This window comes from Gekko japonicus, unplaced genomic scaffold, assembly GCF_001447785.1.
Source record: "Gekko japonicus isolate JY-2015 unplaced genomic scaffold, Gekko_japonicus_V1.1 scaffold244, whole genome shotgun sequence".
NCBI lineage: Eukaryota > Metazoa > Chordata > Lepidosauria > Squamata > Gekkonidae > Gekko > Gekko japonicus.
This window is the reverse complement of record NW_015165838.1, coordinates 485,785-504,226: the sequence shown is the minus strand read 5'-3', so window position 1 is coordinate 504,226 and position 18,442 is coordinate 485,785. Positions and strand designations below refer to the sequence as shown.

The 18,442-nt window shown below is 41.9% G+C and overlaps 1 protein-coding gene across 1 annotated transcript in view; it reads left to right on the top strand.

The window, feature by feature from the left end:
- The window catches only part of LOC107110223 (cytoplasmic FMR1-interacting protein 1), a 68,559-nt gene extending 51,564 nt beyond the window's left edge, over positions 1 to 16,995 (top strand). The window contains exons 24-31 of the mRNA XM_015410973.1: positions 1,133 to 1,276; positions 5,709 to 5,799; positions 9,616 to 9,746; positions 11,802 to 11,874; positions 13,475 to 13,569; positions 14,199 to 14,437; positions 15,624 to 15,771; positions 15,927 to 16,995. Coding sequence (XP_015266459.1) covers positions 1,133 to 1,276; positions 5,709 to 5,799; positions 9,616 to 9,746; positions 11,802 to 11,874; positions 13,475 to 13,569; positions 14,199 to 14,437; positions 15,624 to 15,771; positions 15,927 to 16,091 — 1,086 coding nt within the window. The 3' untranslated portion in view covers positions 16,092 to 16,995. The remainder of the gene's footprint in view (positions 1 to 1,132; positions 1,277 to 5,708; positions 5,800 to 9,615; positions 9,747 to 11,801; positions 11,875 to 13,474; positions 13,570 to 14,198; positions 14,438 to 15,623; positions 15,772 to 15,926) is intronic.
- The last annotated feature ends 1,447 nt before the right edge of the window (positions 16,996 to 18,442 follow it).

The window sequence follows — 18,442 nt, the reverse complement described above, 5'->3', positions numbered from 1 at the left end:
GTATCAGGATTTATTAATTTCATTCAGAATACTCTTGTATATGGATTCTGATAATCTACTAGCCATCTGCTGAGGTAGTTTCTAGTTCACAAGAGAGCAAAAAGGTAAGAGTGTCAGTTTCTCATAAAATAACTAGATGATACATCACAGAGATACAGGGCTGCCAGGGCAATTTTGGAGGGTGTAGGTTTTTCACCTTGTGCTGGAGTTGTTTTCTACTGGTTAGCAACAGAACCGCAGGGCATTTCTCTACAGCTGTCGCTGAAGCATGCTTGTCAGAAAGTAAGCTCCACTGAATTTATTGGAACTTGTTTACAAGTACAGTGTGTTTAAGATCTGTCTACAAAGTGTGAAGAGTAAGGAAAGAAAAATTGTCTCCATTACAGTGACTTCTCTGTTTCTATGGTTGGTTGACATCTCTGTTACAGGGAGACGAAATTGGATTTCAGAAATAATGAGCTTTAGTGCCTCGGAAGAAAGGTGGCACTATATTGGCTTGTTTGCCATTCTGGTGTGTGATGCAGTCACCACTAAGAATTTGTAGTCCTACTGATTAACAGTAAAGTTAAAACCATTTGGTTGGATCTTGCCTAGATTTCCGGTTGAGAGAAGCAACTTGCAATTAGACCACCTACACCAGTGTGTCAATTGAATGCAGTGTACCGTATGCTGGACATGCATTAGCTGAAATGTAATAAATAAATAATCTATCCCTTCTAATTAATAGCCAGCCAGCCGCCACCACCACTGTGACAGTTGTATGGAGATTCCTTCTCTGTGTTTCAAAAGCCAAAATACCTTCCTGATGAGTTACAAGCAACAAGTTCGATATATCAGTAAATTGCCCGTTATACCTCGGGTATTGTTAAAGCTGGCTTTATCAGTATTCTGTTCTTTGCCCGGGGCGGGCGGGTGTCGTACCATTACATTTTAAAAGCATATTGACATCAGTTTTGCACTTGTAATTCTGCTTTTTTGTGCCAGTTAAACAATTCAAAGTTCATTTTGCATGAAACATTATACAGTAGGAAAAAGTAACTTTGTGGCCTTTAAAAGAACATTATGAACCTCATATTGTAGGAAGAAATACCTGCTGATCAGATACATTGGGCTTGTTTTTGTTTCCCTTTAGGCTTTGAATCTGGCATACTCCAGCATTTATAGCAATTACAGGAACTTTGTGGGTCCACCTCATTTCAAGGTCATCTGCAGACTCCTAGGATATCAGGGCATTGCTGTAGTAATGGAAGAACTACTGAAAGTTGTGAAGAGTCTGGTATGTTGACTCACACTTTACTTCTGAAGTTATAATTGGAGGGAATATGTTCTACTTCTCTAACTCTACAGGTGTCTGAAGTACAACTTTAAGTTTCTGCATGGCAAATTATTTTGTGGGGAGAGCTATGAATCTTAAGGTATGGTAATAGATCCACAGGAGTTAGCTGTGTTAGTCTGTTGCTGCAAAATAGTAAAAAAAGCCCAGTAGCACCTTTAAGACTAACAATCTTTATTGTAGCATAAGCTTTCAGGAAACACAGCTGTGTTTCCTGAAAGCTTATGCTACAGTAAAGTTTGTTAGTCTTAAAGGCATGGTAAGTTCTTGATTATCCCAAGCATTAATATCACTTTTTACATGTATGTGTGCTGCTTGAACAAAATAAATCCTTGTTTTAACACAAGAACAGGCGTCAGAGGAGGGACAGAAATATATGTGACTCTGATACAAAGAAACACACCAAGTAAAACTCCTTGGCTTACATGATCCGCTTAAGGCCAACCACATAGCATATATTTGGACAGCAGGAAAACATGGCATGAGTGAAGTAGTTGTCTAGCATGAGTGGAGCAGTTGTCATGGAAGCAAACTTCCCTGCCTGCTGTGCCCATTGCAATCATGGCTCAAGGGTAGTGAAGGTCTGCAGCAGGAGGGGGAATGAGCAACACCCCCCCCCCCTGAACACCCTTTGTTCTGGCAGAAGCATCTTCTGCTTTTGGAAAACATAGCTAGGACTGCCCTCTGTAAATTCTCATGCCCAGGGCCTACATGACCACCTACACGAGTGTGTGAGTTGAATGAAGTTTAGTATGCATTGTACCATATGCTGGACATGCATTAGCTGAAATGTAATAAATAATCTAGCCCTACTAATTAATAGCCAGCCACCACCTTGAATCTGCACTATGACAGTTGTATGGAGATCTATCCCTACTGATCACCAGATTGTATTAAAGCTAAAAGATTTGGGGGAGTGGAGACACCTTAATTTCTTTCATAAGGTGAATATCTCAGAATATTCCTATATAGATTTATTTATTTATTTCATTTATACCCCACCTTTCTCCTCAGTGGAAAATCAAAGCAGCTGACATCGTTCTTCGTTCCTCCATTTTATCTTCACAGCAAGCCTGTGAAGTAGGTTAGGTGGAGTTACGTAACTGGCCCAAGATCACCCAACGAGTTTCTCTGGCGAAGTGGGGGTTTGAACCTGGGTCTCCTATATCCTAGTACAAGACGCTAACCACTATACCAGTCTGGTGGGTGGACAAGTATAGCTGGTGATATGCTGGGGGGAATGCAGGTCCCACTATGTATTGATTACATATTTTGTGGACTTGTCAAAGCAACAGTTAAGAGGCTCCCGCCCTTCTGTTTTCAAGTTGTCATGAAGAAGAAGAAGAGATTGGATTTATACCCCGCCCTTTACTACCCAAGGGAGTCTCAGAGCGGCTTACAAACGCCTTTCCCTTCCCCCTCCCCACAACAGACACACTGTGAGGTAGGTGGGGCTGAGAGAGCTCTTGACAGAAACTGCTCTTTTTCAAGGACAGCTCTTATCAGAACTACGGCTTGCCCAAGGTCATCCAGCTAGGTGCAAGTGGAGGAGTGGGGAATCAAACCCGGTGCTCCCAGATTAGAGTCCATGCACTTAACCACTACACCAAACTGGTTGACAACTGGATAGAAAAGAGCATTATACATCCAGCGGTACCGGTCAGATTTGCCTGAACTAGTCTTCAAACATGAAGTAAAGCATGGTTTGTAAAAGTAAGCCTTGTAATTGCTGATCCTAAACATAAACCCAAGCATTATCTGGAGAATGAGCTCTTCAAAAGTAAATTGAAAACTTTGCATTGTAAAGGTAATTAAATTTGAAGGAAAAACATCTCCATTAAAAAAAGTCAAGTTCCCCAATTTATTTAACCATTTGATACCAACACTCTCTCAAGAAGAAAAGATAACTTTGCAAGAGGTAGCAAGTGACTATTCGGAACATTAAATGAAATAAAGTGCCTGGACCCAATGGTTTCACACCAGGGTTGTACAAGAGCTTTTTGCAAATAATACCCCACCCGTGCAAGACATCAGTGATATTTCTTTAAATCCAAACTTCTCCCTAAACCATGGGCAGAGAGTAGAATTGTTGTGACTCATGGGCCCTTGAAAGATCCTACTTTAGTGAGCTCATACTGTCCTATCAGCCTATAGACTGTAGCTTAAAAAATATTGACATTTGTACTAGCAAACTATCTGCAGGGTATAATCATGACCACATGTCTTCATACCTAGTCAGCCTATTACTGAAAGCTCACACCTTGAATAAATCTTTGTTGGTCTTAAAGGTGCCATTGGACTCTAACTTTATACAAAAGCTTGTTAACTAAATGAGGTGATCAATAAGGAAGAAGCTAAGTCAGCTTTCCTATTTGTATCATATATCATAGTATATCAAAGAACAGAACACAGATTTTTGGTAGAATCTCTTGTGGCTTTCAGTTTTGGAGTCAGTTTTGTAAGATGGGCCAAGTTGATTTATCTACAATCTTTTGCAAAAGTCAGCATAAATGGGTGCCTGTCTCTGCAAATAGATATCACAAGAGACGTTAGTCTTCATGATCTCTCTGGAATCATAAACAATTATGGTGAGAGGGAGGCGAAAATTCAGTGGGTTAATCGTACTACAAAATTGGTGTGTATGCCTATGGCATTCTTTGATATCTGTTGAAAAGATAGCAATCTGGTAAAGAATTAGACCCTTATTATGTAAATAGGGTAAGGTCTCAGAGTATAAACTGAATGTAGGTAAAACTGAGGTAATCTGTTTCAACACAGATTTCAGTAAATGCAAAGAGAATAATTGGATTTGGGGTATGAAGAGAACAAATCAAGCCAAGAATTTAGGTATTTGGTCAACTAAGAACATTGAATGACTTAATAAAATCAATTATGAGCTAATAATAACTGAACTAAAAGTAAAGTTTATGCTCTGGGAAACCCTAAATCTATCCTTTTTAGGATAAGTAAACATGATGAAAATGATGATTCTTCCCAGGTTAAACTTTTTTTTTTGCAGTTTACTAGCTGAAATCTCTAAAAATGTGTTAAAAGATTGGCAGCAAGTGTTAAATGCTTCTGTTTGATGTAAAAAAATGCCTAGGATTTGATGGAGCAGTGCCTATGATAAAACGTTAAATGGGGGCCCGGGGATTCCTTATTCCTGCCATATTAATATTAGGCTGATGAAAGAATGGATATTGGATAATACAAAATGGAAATATGTATTTACATACAGAACTGTCTTTATAGTTTGTCTTTCCTTTACAGAAAACTTGATGAAAATAATTTATAGGCAGCATCCTCACTCCTTTAAATTTGCAAAGGTCTATAATACTGTGAATAGTAAGTGCTGGTTTTGTGGAGTAGATAAGGCTGACATCTTCCATGACTGGTGGACGTGCAAGCGTGCCTCCGGTTATTGGAAGCAAGTGGTGAGGACTATATCAGCCAGGTTCCCTGCAAACTATAAACGTTACTATTGAATTATGTTCTCAGCATCCCAAGAGAACTTCAAATGGTAGCCTTATATATTATTGCAAGACCAGTTGTCAAACTGATCTTTGCCAGGAGACGAAAGCAAAAAATACGCCCAAGATTCAAGATTGGCTGTTGAAAGTAAAAGAGATCCAAGTTCTGGTGGAATTAACAGTCCCCCCCCCCCATCCCCCCAAAAAGCAGTGATATATCCAGAGTGCAGTCATTATGGTCAGGAGTTGTACAGAGGCTGGAACTGGCAACAGAATAGTTAGAAGTAGAATTAGGGTAATTCAGTGTTGATATTCCTGTTTTTATGCTCCGTTGGCCAGTATGTAATGGGTAAATCCCTTGACAGTGTACTTATCTGGTATTTTTTGTTCCTTTCCTATCTCTTTGATGGTGTTGCAATTTAATAAATCTTAAATAAAATCTAAAATTAAAAAAGTACGGTATATAGAACTGGATAAAAACTGTTCAAATAGATTAATACTGTGCTTCCTGATCTATGCATGCTTACTCAGAAGTAAGTCTCATTATATTCAGTGCATCTAGTTGACGGTAAATGCGCATAGCATTGCAGCCTTAATCAGCTAGTTTGCGCACCTTTCAAGCTTCTCTTGATAGCACCAAGGGTTACTTCACAAAACGTTTTTGCCACAGATGTGCCTGTGTCCAAGAAATAAACCATGCTTCCTTTCATGTGAAAATCTGGCTCTCGTGATAGATTTGTTGTGTATATGAACACTTCGCCTGAGCAATAAAAAGTTCAGGTGAAGGAATTCTAAGATGGTGTGAGTAGATACACCAACCAGCTTCTGTGGCTGGTGAATCACAGCCTGATTTCTGTTACCTCTAGTAATAGCACTAATCATCTTGCGAATATCTCTTCTCCCAGCTACAAGGCACAATTCTGCAATATGTGAAGACCTTAATGGAAGTGATGCCAAAAATCTGTAGGCTGCCCAGACATGAGTACGGTTCCCCAGGTAAGTTTCCTTTAGATGATATTACAGCATTAAGAAACTATATGGTTTCTAGGCTTTAGTGCACTACTTTATAAACAGCTTAATTGTGCAAATACCATTGTAAGTAATTTTGTTTTCACATTGCTGTTGTTGCACATTGGGACTTTTAGTTTCAGATTTCCTCCAAATCCATTTTGTAGGCATGAGTTGAGTTGTAAATTAAGATGTATGGAGTACAGAATTGTCCAGGCAGTGCTGCAGTAAATCATATCTATGTAGGACTATGATTAGACTGCCAAGTTCAAAGAAGAACATCCTTCCACCTCTCTCCTGCATCCACCAGTCCCTTGTGGTCTTCCTGCACTTTCTACGGCTTGCAGTTCCTCACCCCCCCTGTGCAGTTCCTCATCCCCCCTGTGCACTCCGGAATGCCTGCCTGCAGACATCTCATTCATAGCTGTTTCTGCCTCTTGATCTTGTGTGAGGATTTTCCTTCTCCTGACTGTTTCTTCTCGAGTCCTCAACTCATATTTTCATTTTCACTTTACTTCATGCACCCATCCTCCTCCACATCCCCTGTGGGCTAACTTTACACACAAGGATCCACTTGTAAAGAATGTTTATAAGCATTTCTTCTCATTGCTTGCCTTCAGAGAAAGTGGGGAAAGCAAAGTACTGTAGGCATTATGTTATCTGGCCCTTGATTATCCAGAACACTTAGTTAACTGGCATTGCCCAGGTGGCAAGCTCCTCTGCCCACCCCACTATACCCATGCACGAGTGTGTCCCGCTCAACCTCTCTGGCCAAAAGGTTTGATGCTTCCAGCCATTGCTGGCCTTCTGGACAGCTCACACTGCCAGCTGACGACATCCTCAGGTGCCTCCTTCCCCCTCAGCCTGCCTCAAGCTGTCAAGAGCCAGCTCTGCCGGGAGGTACCCAGGCCACCACAGGTCTCTGTGGCTTTGGGAGGGAGGAGAGCGGAACGGTCCGGCCAGGTGGGGAGCTTTACCATGGTGTTCCCAATGGCTTGGTGTTTGGTTGCTGCAGATTCCTCTGGGCGGAGGGCAGGGCAAAGCAAGAAGCTTGAGTGTCTGGCCAATTCGATTAACTGGCAAACTCCATTCTCTATAAGTGCCGGATAACAACGCTTTTTCTCTACTGCAGTAGCCCAAAATTATGTTGGATACGAAGTGATTATCTTTGACTTCTGGGACGATCAGGACAATGGTGTTGTTTTAAATGTATTCTATTGAATAGCTGTGTAGGTTGGTTGCTTAGCTTTTTAGCACGAACGACCCCGGCAGAGGAGCTACTTTCCAGTGCCACTTCAGAAGAATGATTTCTGATGAACGCTTGTTGTTTGACTGTGACTTAAAGACTTGTTCTTTACCCTGAGCACAACCTCCGCAATTTTTGTTAACACAAATGAATCACAGTGCTTGTTCCCAGCTCTTATCTTTTATTCTTCTCTCCTTCCCTCCCAGTATTACTCAACCTCATCAGACCTCATTTTAACTTAAATTGGGTTGCTTTTTGCATCATACCAAGTTCTTGACTCTTGTTACCAAGGCCGAACTTAGGTCAAAGGCGCACTAAATGTTAGCTCCCATGGTTCTCTTGTTGAGCTGATGAATTGCCTCATTAGCCTTTGTTAAAAATGTGAGGTATTCACCTGTCAGCCCACTCAAAAAACAGGAGGTGGCATTTTTAGGCAAAGCTGCAGAAAGTAATGGGGAGGGCAGATCAGTTAAGTGGAAGCAAACTCCTTTTTATGAAGAGAACTTGGATGCAAGAAAGAAATGGCATCACCATTTTTGTGTAGAAGCAGGTATCCACACTAACTACCTTTTGCCCTTTTTATCCCAACTTTCTCTTAATCCATTTGAATCTGTTGCAGAATCCAGAGATGTTAAACATATTTTTATATAATTCTACTTTTATTTGTCATTCAGGATGGTCTAAACAAAGACTCTCCACTTTGAGGTTCCAATGATCATAGTCTAGCTTCTGTGATTCAGCTACCTTTTGTGATATACTTTCAGCTATATGTTAATTTCCTTAGATTTTAACTCTAGTATAAGGGCTGTTTTGGTGAAACTCCTTCACCAGCTCAATAAACCATGTTTTAATGTAGAGGAAAGTGAAAACTCCTTATGTCACTAGCCCACCTCTATCTGATGCTATGAATATGATTTCAGTTAGGTTGGAAAAACCCTACATAGCTGGATACATTGGGTTGACTTAAACTTGCTAGGTTCTCATTCTTAATGCAACTCACATCCCACATGGCTTTAGTCCATTCATGTCCCATGATCCACAATGCATGGCCTTCTTAAGTGGTTAAGAAAGACACACACCCCTTCCACCTACTGTATTTACTCAAAAGGAATGTAAGATGACCCCCCCCAAAAAAGAATAATTATACACTAATAATTATTGGACATAATGGTAACTTGTATGTGAATGTAGAGAACCCCCCCCCCCAAAAAAGGGCATTCTTGGGAGAAACCTAGTCTTGCATTTGAGTAAATATAGCATTTTCAGTAGCAGAAAAGCTGGTTGGATCCACTGTACTGTCTTGAACACAGAATAACAGAGGAATCCTATGCTATACCTGTGCTGTGGCAGCCGGCTGCTTCATAACTACGGCGGCACAAGTCTGTTCCCTATGGGCGTAAGTTATGCAGCGGCCAGCAGACAAAGATGGTGGGTTTGCAGTGTTTTCCAGTTGTAACCTGTGTAGTGTCTATAGTAACCGTGCCACAGTGGTCAGTTCAGGCATTGTGTGGAGGTGGTGGCACTGTGATGGACATGGCATGTCAGGGGCCATTGTGTTGTGCAGGCATGGCTTGTGCTGCTCCTGCATGGACTCAGTGCTGGGCTTGAGTGCAGGAGGCGCTGTAGCAGCACCCAGCCTCAAGCAAGGGGAATGGGGGAGCAAGTTTGGGACCCTTGCCCTTGCTTGCATGTCAGTGCATGGTTGACCTTTGGGTTGAGCCTCCAAAGGTGGGGTACCTGTTAGGGTTCTGAAATGGGAGAGGTCAGCCACAGAGTATGGACTTCGCTCTCCTCCTTGGGTGTTAGCAGGAAGTGCTTGCCCTGTAGTGCTAAGTGCCCTCTCTGTGCTTTTCCCACCACCAAAGTGCCTCACTGCTTGCTCTAAGTCCGTGTGGCAGAGAGCTCTGAGACAGAGCCCCATGCCACACACCCTAACTACTGAGTTGTAAGATCCCTCGGGTGAAGTTTAAGGGGGGTGATTGATTGGCCGAGCCTGTAGTTGGCATCCTGAGCTCTTCCTCTTCCGAGCCTAAGTGGCGACAACTTGAGTTTTCAGTTCAGTTGGCACCTCTGGGCCATGACATGTCTTTTGTTGGTGTAACTTTCCGCTTCTGGCAAGGGGCGTTCCCAGGCTGAAAGGGCTCAGGGAGCCAACTGCCTCTGGCCATGCCCCCAAAACCGCCCACAACCACACTGGTGCACGGGCCTACGCCTCAGTTATGCCAGTAGGCAGCCACTGCAGCTCTCCACCAGTGCCTGAGAGTGACGGTGTGGCACTGGGGCCCTGCACCATCGTAACTGGCCTTTACGCTGGCGTGTCTCAGACATATACCAACACAATGGTCAATTTGGCTCCCTGAGCATTTTTTGGGGGGGGCTTAGGATTGCACTGTAAATTATATAAGTTAATACAAATCTGCTTACTACATATGATATGATTTGGGTTGGGTGGTTCAGATCCATCTTTGTGTATCACGTTGCTTCCTCACGCATGAAAATGCATAGCTTTGGTTTTTATTCTACTTTCGATAATATCTCATATTCTCTACGTTTCTCAGGGATTCTGGAATTCTTTCACCATCAGTTGAAGGATATTGTTGAGTATGCAGAACTGAAAACGGTGTGTTTCCAAAATCTGCGGGAAGTGGGAAATGCTATTCTCTTCTGCCTCCTCATTGAGCAGAGTCTGGTAGGTGATGAGTTGAATGAAAGTACTCCTTGTAGGTCTTGATCATTTTGAGGCAGTCCAAATTCAAGTATAGATATGAGGCCTGAACGCTACAGTTGTTTTTAATTGTTTCTCTGAAAAGAACTTTTTGAAGAATAGGGGCTGGGTAGGTGGTATTCTAGCAGTTTGTCATTACAGGAATTCAGACTCAAAATGAGAGAGGCATGAGCTTTTTATTTATTTATTTGATGGAGAAAATTACATGTTTTCAATGCCCTCTGGTGTCTGCTTAAGGAAAGGACATTTTTGCTTTTTATAAGAAATCAGTAAAGTTCTGAAGGATCCTTTGATAATGTCCTATTAGAGTAATTTCATGTGTTGGGTAGTAGGAGTGTGAAAATAGTACTGTAGGATGGGTAGTGATGTAGGTTCTCTGAAAGAAGTTGAATTTCGAATTTTTTAAGGCCCTAAATAGAATGTGATTTGATTTAGCATATTTATTTTGACTTAGGCATGTACTTATCTCACTTTGTTTACATTTAAGGGGGGAAAGAAGGTCCTAGAAACAATTGATACACTGAGTTTTAGTATGCCCAAAGAACTGGCCATGGTATTCCACTTACCTATTTCAACCGAATTTGTCTGGCTTTCATGGATGTCACTAGGGCCACCTCAGTTTCACTGTAACAGAAAAGATGTTCCACCCCACATCTCTGGAGTTGTATTGAAGTCCGCATCATATTATTGGGGTCAACAGGCATCTTTTAAAATCAGAATTTAATATAGCAGTGTTTCAAAAATGATGTGTCAGCCGTATGACTTCCTGGATGAAATTAGTTTATATTCTTTAAAAAAACCACCATGCACTTGGCCAGTTATTTCCTAAAATCATTATCAAGCATATTGAGTCACTTTAAGAAGTGTTGTGAAAGGTATAACAGTTACACCAAACATTTTTGTGGGGAGGAGATGGAGAGGTTGTGCGGAGCTAGATATTTTCAGTGGCTGCCATTGATATCTGTGCTGTCAGAATCTGGGCAATATTTATGAGTAAAATTTTAGAAGAAAATGGCACAAGCAGATTTCCTTCTCTCTTTTCCCCTTTCCCTGTCAGCCTCTGAGATCTCTGCTGAAGGTGAACGGGACCTTCTGATCAATTTATCATGTGCAATGAGGGGCTGCGGTAAGGAAGGGGGGGTACTGGGCAAGATCTGCCCCTCCCCTCAAGGATGTGATGATGGTCATCGCTTTTTTAGGGCTGGCATGGGCCACTGGGGAGAGGGAAACTCTTTCCACCTGTAGAAGCTAGGATCCGACCTGGTGCAGCATGACATGTCAAGAGTTGAGGGAGGGTTTCTTTCACAGATTGCAGACAGTAGTTAGAAATTCTTAGTATCAGTCCTGTCTGTAAACCACGTATTTTTGATTTGAATATCTTAACCAATCACGTTGACGCTAACTGTGGTTACTTAGAAGTGAAGAAAACAGCCACCAAGTACACACAAATGGGTCCTCTGCTGAGCAAGGGCATTGGAAACTACCTGACTCAAATTTAAGTCCTGTTGTAACCTGTCAAAGTCACTTTGCCTTTCTTTTGCCAGAACCTTTTCTCCAGTTGGAACATAAAAGCTACTGTCAGAATAGCCTGTTCCAAAGACTGCTTTAAAATGGCTAAGGGTCCAGCATTATTTCCCCGTGTCTTTGACTTGCTTCCCTCGTGGAGCTGTCCTTGAGGCAATAATGAATTATGGAGATAATGCTGATAAAAATAAAAGCATGACTCACTGCTTGGGTCACATCTCGCTGTCTGCCACGTGAGCATTTAGTCAATTGCATTAGGAATTTCAATAAATACGATCACAGTTTTAATAATTCTGCCTGTAGAATAAGCAGCCTGTTTTGGGTGGGTGACTAAATGCTGTAGCGCTCAGTCTGTCAGTCCAGCACAGCCTCCTGCTACCAAACTGCGGTTTAAAAGAGAGCCTGGGACACTGACAGGTGCTTAATACCTTATCACGGTTTCTGTTCTCATATGCTGCTGTATGTTTTCAGTACATCTTGTCCTCTTTGTTGCAGTCGCTAGAGGAAGTGTGCGATCTGTTGCATGCGGCTCCATTCCAGAACATTTTACCAAGAGTTCATGTCAAAGGTATGGCTCATCGTTTGATGGTTCTAATGCATGCTGGTGGTCCACCAATCAGTGAACATCCTGGATCTGTTGCTTGCCAGGCACTGCAGAAATGGAACACCTGGCAACACAGTAGGTGGCTGGTATGCTGCCTGTGCAACTTGTGGATCTGCTTTGAAGCCTGAAGACTGAGCAAGTGAAGTTTCTGTAATGAAACCACTGCAACTACCGTAGTTAACCTGCTGTTGTAAGCACTATGCTGGAAATGCTTGGCACCTTTGTGACATGAGCCCTTAGTGTTGCTCCTGAAGGTTTTTGTTTCCCTCATTTGGTTGGTTCACTGCTCTTCCTTTGCCTCTCCTTGCCAGTTGCAGATTGTTACCTTTTCTTGTATCTGCTGTGGAAAAATGAAATTTATTTTTTTATTTACTCCATTTATAACCTACCCTTTTCCCTCAGTGGGAACCCGAACTTAGCTTATATCGTTCTTTGTGGTGTAGTGGTTAAGAGCAGTGGATTCTAATTTATTTATTGTTTGTTTGTATTTATATCCTGCCCATCCCGCAAACGGGCTCAGGGCAGGTAACATATTATAATAAATACGATTAAAATTTAAAACACAGTATAAACATTACAATCGGTGGGTACAGCTTGAGATAAAAATCAGCTGGCTATAAAAGATTCTGGCCCGTTGGTACAGATGAAGTAATGGCCAATTATCAATGGGTGGGTGACAGCAACCTCAGGGAGGCCATATATGGGCACCCGCTGCCTCAGGCAAACGCCTGGAGAACCGGGCTTGGTTCCCCACTACTCCACATGAAGCCTGCTGGATGACCTTGGGCCAGCCACTGCTCTTTCAGAACTGTCTCAGCCCCATCTACCTCACAAGGAGCCTGTTGTGAGGAGAGGAAGGGGAAGGAGATTGTAAGCTGCTTTGAGACTCCTTAAGGTAGAGAAAAGTGGGGGATAAAACCCAACTCTTTTCTTTCCTCCGTTTTGTCCTCACAACAACCCTGCAAGGTACTTTAGGCTGAGTGTGTGAGACTGGCCCAAGGTCATCCAGGAAGCTTCCATATCAGAGTAGGAATTAGAAACCCGGGTCTCCCAGACCCTAGTCTGACACTGACCACTATATGACACTGCCCCCCCCCCTTAAGTGCATGCTACTGAAATCTTAATAGACAGCGAAGAACCTGAGTGGGATCCCTGCCTGTTGAGTCTGCCCACTGGTCACAGGACATTGTCTCTTCACAAATTATTGATCTACCAAAATGTCTTCTCCTCCGCAAGTTTTGTTCAACAAAACTTTTTGGTGGGGAGAGGGGAGGGGAATGGCATTTGGCTTATACATTAACATTTCTGTCTCTTGACTCTGGCATTTTATGTGTAATAAGGATTATCTGAATTGATTTAAATTTGTGTGAGAGCAAAAGTATGTTTGAGCACAATCACTTTATTTCAGGAGTGAAATAAGTACCTCCCACTTGCACGTGTCTTGCCTTCAGAAACAAACAGTGATAAAGGGGGAGAAAAGAACCTCTTGTGTATTTATTTTTTTTAAAAACCAGCACACAAGCCACTAGTTTCTTTTTGAAAGAATTGTTTTTTCTCCCTCCAGAGGGTGAGAGACTTGATGCTAAAATGAAGAGACTGGAATCAAAGTACGCTCCACTCCACCTTGTTCCGCTTATTGAAAGACTAGGAACACCTCAGGTACAGCCTTTGCTTGTTTTAGAGTAAAAGTGTATCATTCTACAGTAATTTCACAAGAGCCCTTGACATCCTCACTCCCACTGGTATATAATGAGCTGAACTCAGCTCATTACATTTCTGATACCCATAGCTAATTGGTTAAATGCTAGAAGGCAGTGCTAGGGTGACATTTAGGAACACAATTTCCAGCGCATAGGGTTTTCACCCAGGGGACTCGCAGTTCAAATTTCACGGAACCAGCTGACGTCCTTCATAACCTTTAACAAAAGCCATTTGTTCTTTTATAATTCACTGAACGAAGTAGAGAGAAAACCCAGAGCTGGTTGCAAACTAAGCCGCCACTTCTGCTCTGAACTATGCTAAAATATTAGCTTCCAGAAGGAAATGGCCCTCTCTCCAGATTCCATGGTCTGTGTCCGAGAGCGAGCTTAGATAGCTTTCAGTAGGGTTGCTAAGCTGCTGGTTTTCAGTGTCTGTTGCCATTTATTTGTAGGGTGGACCTAATTGGCTTCAGTATACAGACACAGAAGCAGAGTGAAGGAAGCAAGACATTTCTGTCAGCGTACTTCGATTTGCCTGCTAAGTTATTGTTTGTCTTACAATGGTGTTCCCTTTGGTTCCAACCATAGCAAATTGCCATAGCGAGAGAAGGAGATTTGTTGACCAAGGAGCGTCTCTGCTGTGGGCTATCCATGTTTGAAGTCATTTTAACCAGGATTCGGAGCTTCCTCGAGGACCCAATCTGGCGCGGCCCTCTCCCCAGCAATGGTGTGATGCATGTGGATGAATGCGTAGAATTTCACCGCCTGTGGAGCGCAATGCAGTTTGTGTACTGTATTCCTGTGGGTACACATGAATTTACAGTGGAGTACGTATCCAAGCATGCACTAAGGTTCTGAATCTAACATTGCCTGACTTATATTTGAATTGCTAGATATATGGACATTTTCAAGATAACCATATTGGCCTGTGTCTTACTATTCCACTGAGCCTTCCTCCTACCTAAGGAGCCTTTCTCCAACTACAGTGGCCTGTCTTTCAACAGAAGAGTCACTTAAATTGAAGGAAGAAGGCTCCTTTGGTCCGAGGACCTTTCTCCAGCTCCAGGTAGGATACCACCCATTGTCTATTCAGATTTCTCCCATGGTGAGCCAGCATGGTGTAGTGTTTAAGAACGACATACTCTAATCTGGAGAACAGGGTTCGATGCCGACTCCTCTACATGAAGCCAGTTGGGTGACCTCGGGTTAGTCACAGCTCTTTCAGAGCTCTCTCAGCCCCCAAAATAAGCATAGTTCCCCACCTAACGTGATGCTGCCAGACAATATTTGGATCTCCTGGCTATACTACATACAATGCCATACGATAATTATTATTCTCCATGGCAGACAGAGGGAAATGGACCAGTTGCTTCTGGGAAGCAAAAGGAAGTCTGCAAAGTTCTCAAGGAAGTTTGCTGTTTATTTAAATCCAGTCCTAACCTGTATCACTCTGGTAGAACCGTGAATGATTTTGTAAACCTGTTTTGTGGAATTTTGAGGAAGTTCACACCAGTCTCTTTCAAACAGTCTTGGCTTAAAGTTCTCTCATGTTTTCAGTAGGTGTTTTTATTGCCAAAGCACACAGAATGGCTTTCTGTTTTCCTACCCAGTGTCCAGTGGCCCTGTAGCAAAACAAAAAAACTTTCTAGTTGCTTATCCTGGAGTTATGTGTACTTGGTTGATCACTGTGATGATTGACAAAGGTTCTGCTTCAGAGGCATAATCAGTGACTACTGGAAGGACCTTCAGCTGAGTTTGTTATGCAGGGTTTTCGTTTTAGCTGATTTGTTGTGGGGTGAGTTTGGATTTAAGAATCGTTTTGGACATTTTATTATCTGATCTAAATTGATATCTGTAAACTCCCCCTTGGAAACCATGGTCAATAGGTAGGATAAAAATAATTTCATAAGGCCTCCCTCAAAAGCTCTCAGCACTTACCCTCTTCTAGGATATAGTGTCTCATGTTGACTTGGCATATTAAACGTTGCGTTTTCTGTGATTTTTATTTCACAGGCAGTGTTTTGGGGATGGCCTGCACTGGGCCGGCTGTATGATTATAGTGCTTCTGGGGCAGCAGCGTCGATTTGACGTACTGGATTTCTGCTACCATTTACTGAAAGTACAGAAGCATGATGGCAAAGATGAGGTCATAAAGAATGTGGTATGTTAACGAGGCCTGTTGCAGTTTCTTGTTTTGTCAATGGTACTGTTTATTATAGGATCCAAACAACACCCTCCCTTTCCAGTATACGTGTGGAGAGATTTCCCAGTGTAGCCTGGCTTTCTTTCTCACCATCCCTTTGTTGTCATTGGCAGCCTTTGAAGAAAATGGTTGAAAGAATCCGGAAATTCCAAATCTTGAATGATGAGATCATTACCATATTGGACAAATATCTGAAGTCTGGAGATGGAGAAGGCACACCAGTAGAACATGTTCGCTGTTTCCAGCCTCCCATTCACCAGTCCTTGGCCAGCAACTAGAAAGGTCCTGTATTTTTGGCAGCAGTACAGGAGCACTACAGTGGCGTGCTAGATTTGATGGTTAAGGGAGAATGACCCAAATGTTACTGTACTTGCCTGAGCCCTTCTGAAAGAAAGAGGTGTTTAGTCTCATTTCTGAGTGGGATAACTACACAATACGTGGATTTTTAGACTACTTTTATATACTTTTGATAAAAGGCTTTGCAGTGCACCCATTTTTAAGTCTTTAAGCCTTTTGCATTTGTCCAGCTGTTTATAATTATTGTCAAACCATTTGGTGTTATTGTGTCTAACTTTACTTGTCTACTAGCAATAATGTAAAATTAACTTTTATAGGGGATGTGTATTGTAATTTTCTTATGTAAGAAAAGCATTAAGCTGCTCAGTTAGCCTTTAGGAAAACTTCTTTTCCAATTCCATAAGTATCTTTAATTATGGGAACACTTCCACAATGTCTGTAGTATCCACGTATAATCAGGTTAGGAGGTTTTTAAAAAAAAAATCTATAAAATGGAAGCAACTAGTAGTTTTTTCAATAATTCATATTAGAGACTTCCAAATTTTGTAGAACCTGTTCAAGTATTCAAAGACTTGTTTTGTTTTAGTTCGTAGTATAAAATGGGGATAATCCTTGAGTCCTTACACTGGCAACAGACAAAGCAGTATCATAAATCACTCCTAGAATGGTTGTGCAGAGGACATTTTGGTTCAAAATATTCTTAAGCAGCAGAATTAAGCCTTTTACAGATTTTGTTTGTTCATTCCTTCAGAATGGTTCCATGTAACCGTTGCAGAACCTTGCTTTTCTAATGCCAAGTCTGGGAAATATTTATAATTTTATCTTTGTGATATCAGCATTGAGCAGTGTAATTATGGAACTAAATTTCAAATTAAAACGTGCAAAAGACAATTGTGGTTGCTTGTCTTCATCAGTCGTCAGTGCTGGAATGGTCAGTATTTATTGACATTATTTATAGTCTGCCCTTCTCACTCGGACTTAAGGTAGGTTACACTGAGTGGGTCACTACAATCGATGGATGGGACATTCAGTATAATGCAACAGGATTTGGGTTGTAGAACCAACCAGAAGACTTAAAAACAGAACTGAAGCAAAGCATAAGTAACAACATGACACATCCAATGATGCATAATTCCACAGTAGCATTGTAGTTTCAACAAGCTACACACAGTCCCTAATAATTTTTCTAACTGTGAATCATTTAGTACAATGCAGAAAAGCCCTCTTAATTAATCCAGCATTGCATAGTTTGCAGGAAGCTTGTAAGAGCCTTCCTGACCTCCTCAAGATGGGGGGGGGGGGGCGCAACAGGAAAGGCACATGTTCTTGATTTTGCTCATTTGCAGGTTGGCACCCGCAGAAGACCCTACTCCAATGAGTGACGCTCTCGTGGCAGGGGAGGGTCCCAAGACATGGTCTTCTGTATGTGACAGCGAATACCTTAAATTGAGCCTAGTAACTGATGGGCAGCCGTCTGCAAGAAATTCTCTCAAGCTGTTATTCACTTCCTTAACAGCCTGTCTTCTGTACAGTCTATTTTTATCAGTTTGTTACTAAGTCATCTTAATCAGAATTTGCAGGAGCCCAGGCCCCCCCCCCCCGGCTAAAAAGCAAGCGGGCAGTGCAGCCACCTCAACCCATGAAGCTCCAGGAGCTTTCCTCAGATTAGGTGGTAAAATTATATCCAGCACAAATCACTTTTGTGGGGTGGACAAAAAGGTATAGTGCATACTGTTCAGACTGTCTTCACTGAAGTTGCCAGTAAAGATTAGATAGAGGGCTAGTCTTTCAAAAAAAAAACCCCACATCAATATTTAAATTCTTACAGTGGGTTACAGATAATTTGTTGTAAAACTAATACTCGCACAGGGCTGTTTCTTAATATATCCTTCGATCACTTCATGTACCTCCTTCATATAACTGATCTTGTACAGGTAACAACTTGTTCACTGAAAGACTGGGATAGCAAGACAATTCGGAAACCTCTCCCTCCAGGCTGCTGCTAAGGAGTCAACATTGTGTCCTTTTTGAAACACTTTGTCCTCTGGACTTTTTAAAAGGTTTTATTTTTCTTTCTGCATACCAAGGCAGTCTGGATCTGAATAGGCAGAGATCCCATTTCTTGGGAAGGGGCCCAGTTTTGCTGCGTTTGTTATCTACAGAAGGCCCAGGTAGTTTAGTATTAGATAACAGTGACAAAGCACTAACTGAAAATGGCTGACTATACCATAGAAAAAGGAATACAACTTTCTCATTAATAGAGGCTGCTCTCATGGGATCATTAAAACTACTGAAAGGAAATTCAGAAGCTCCTCTCATTTAACCCCTTTGT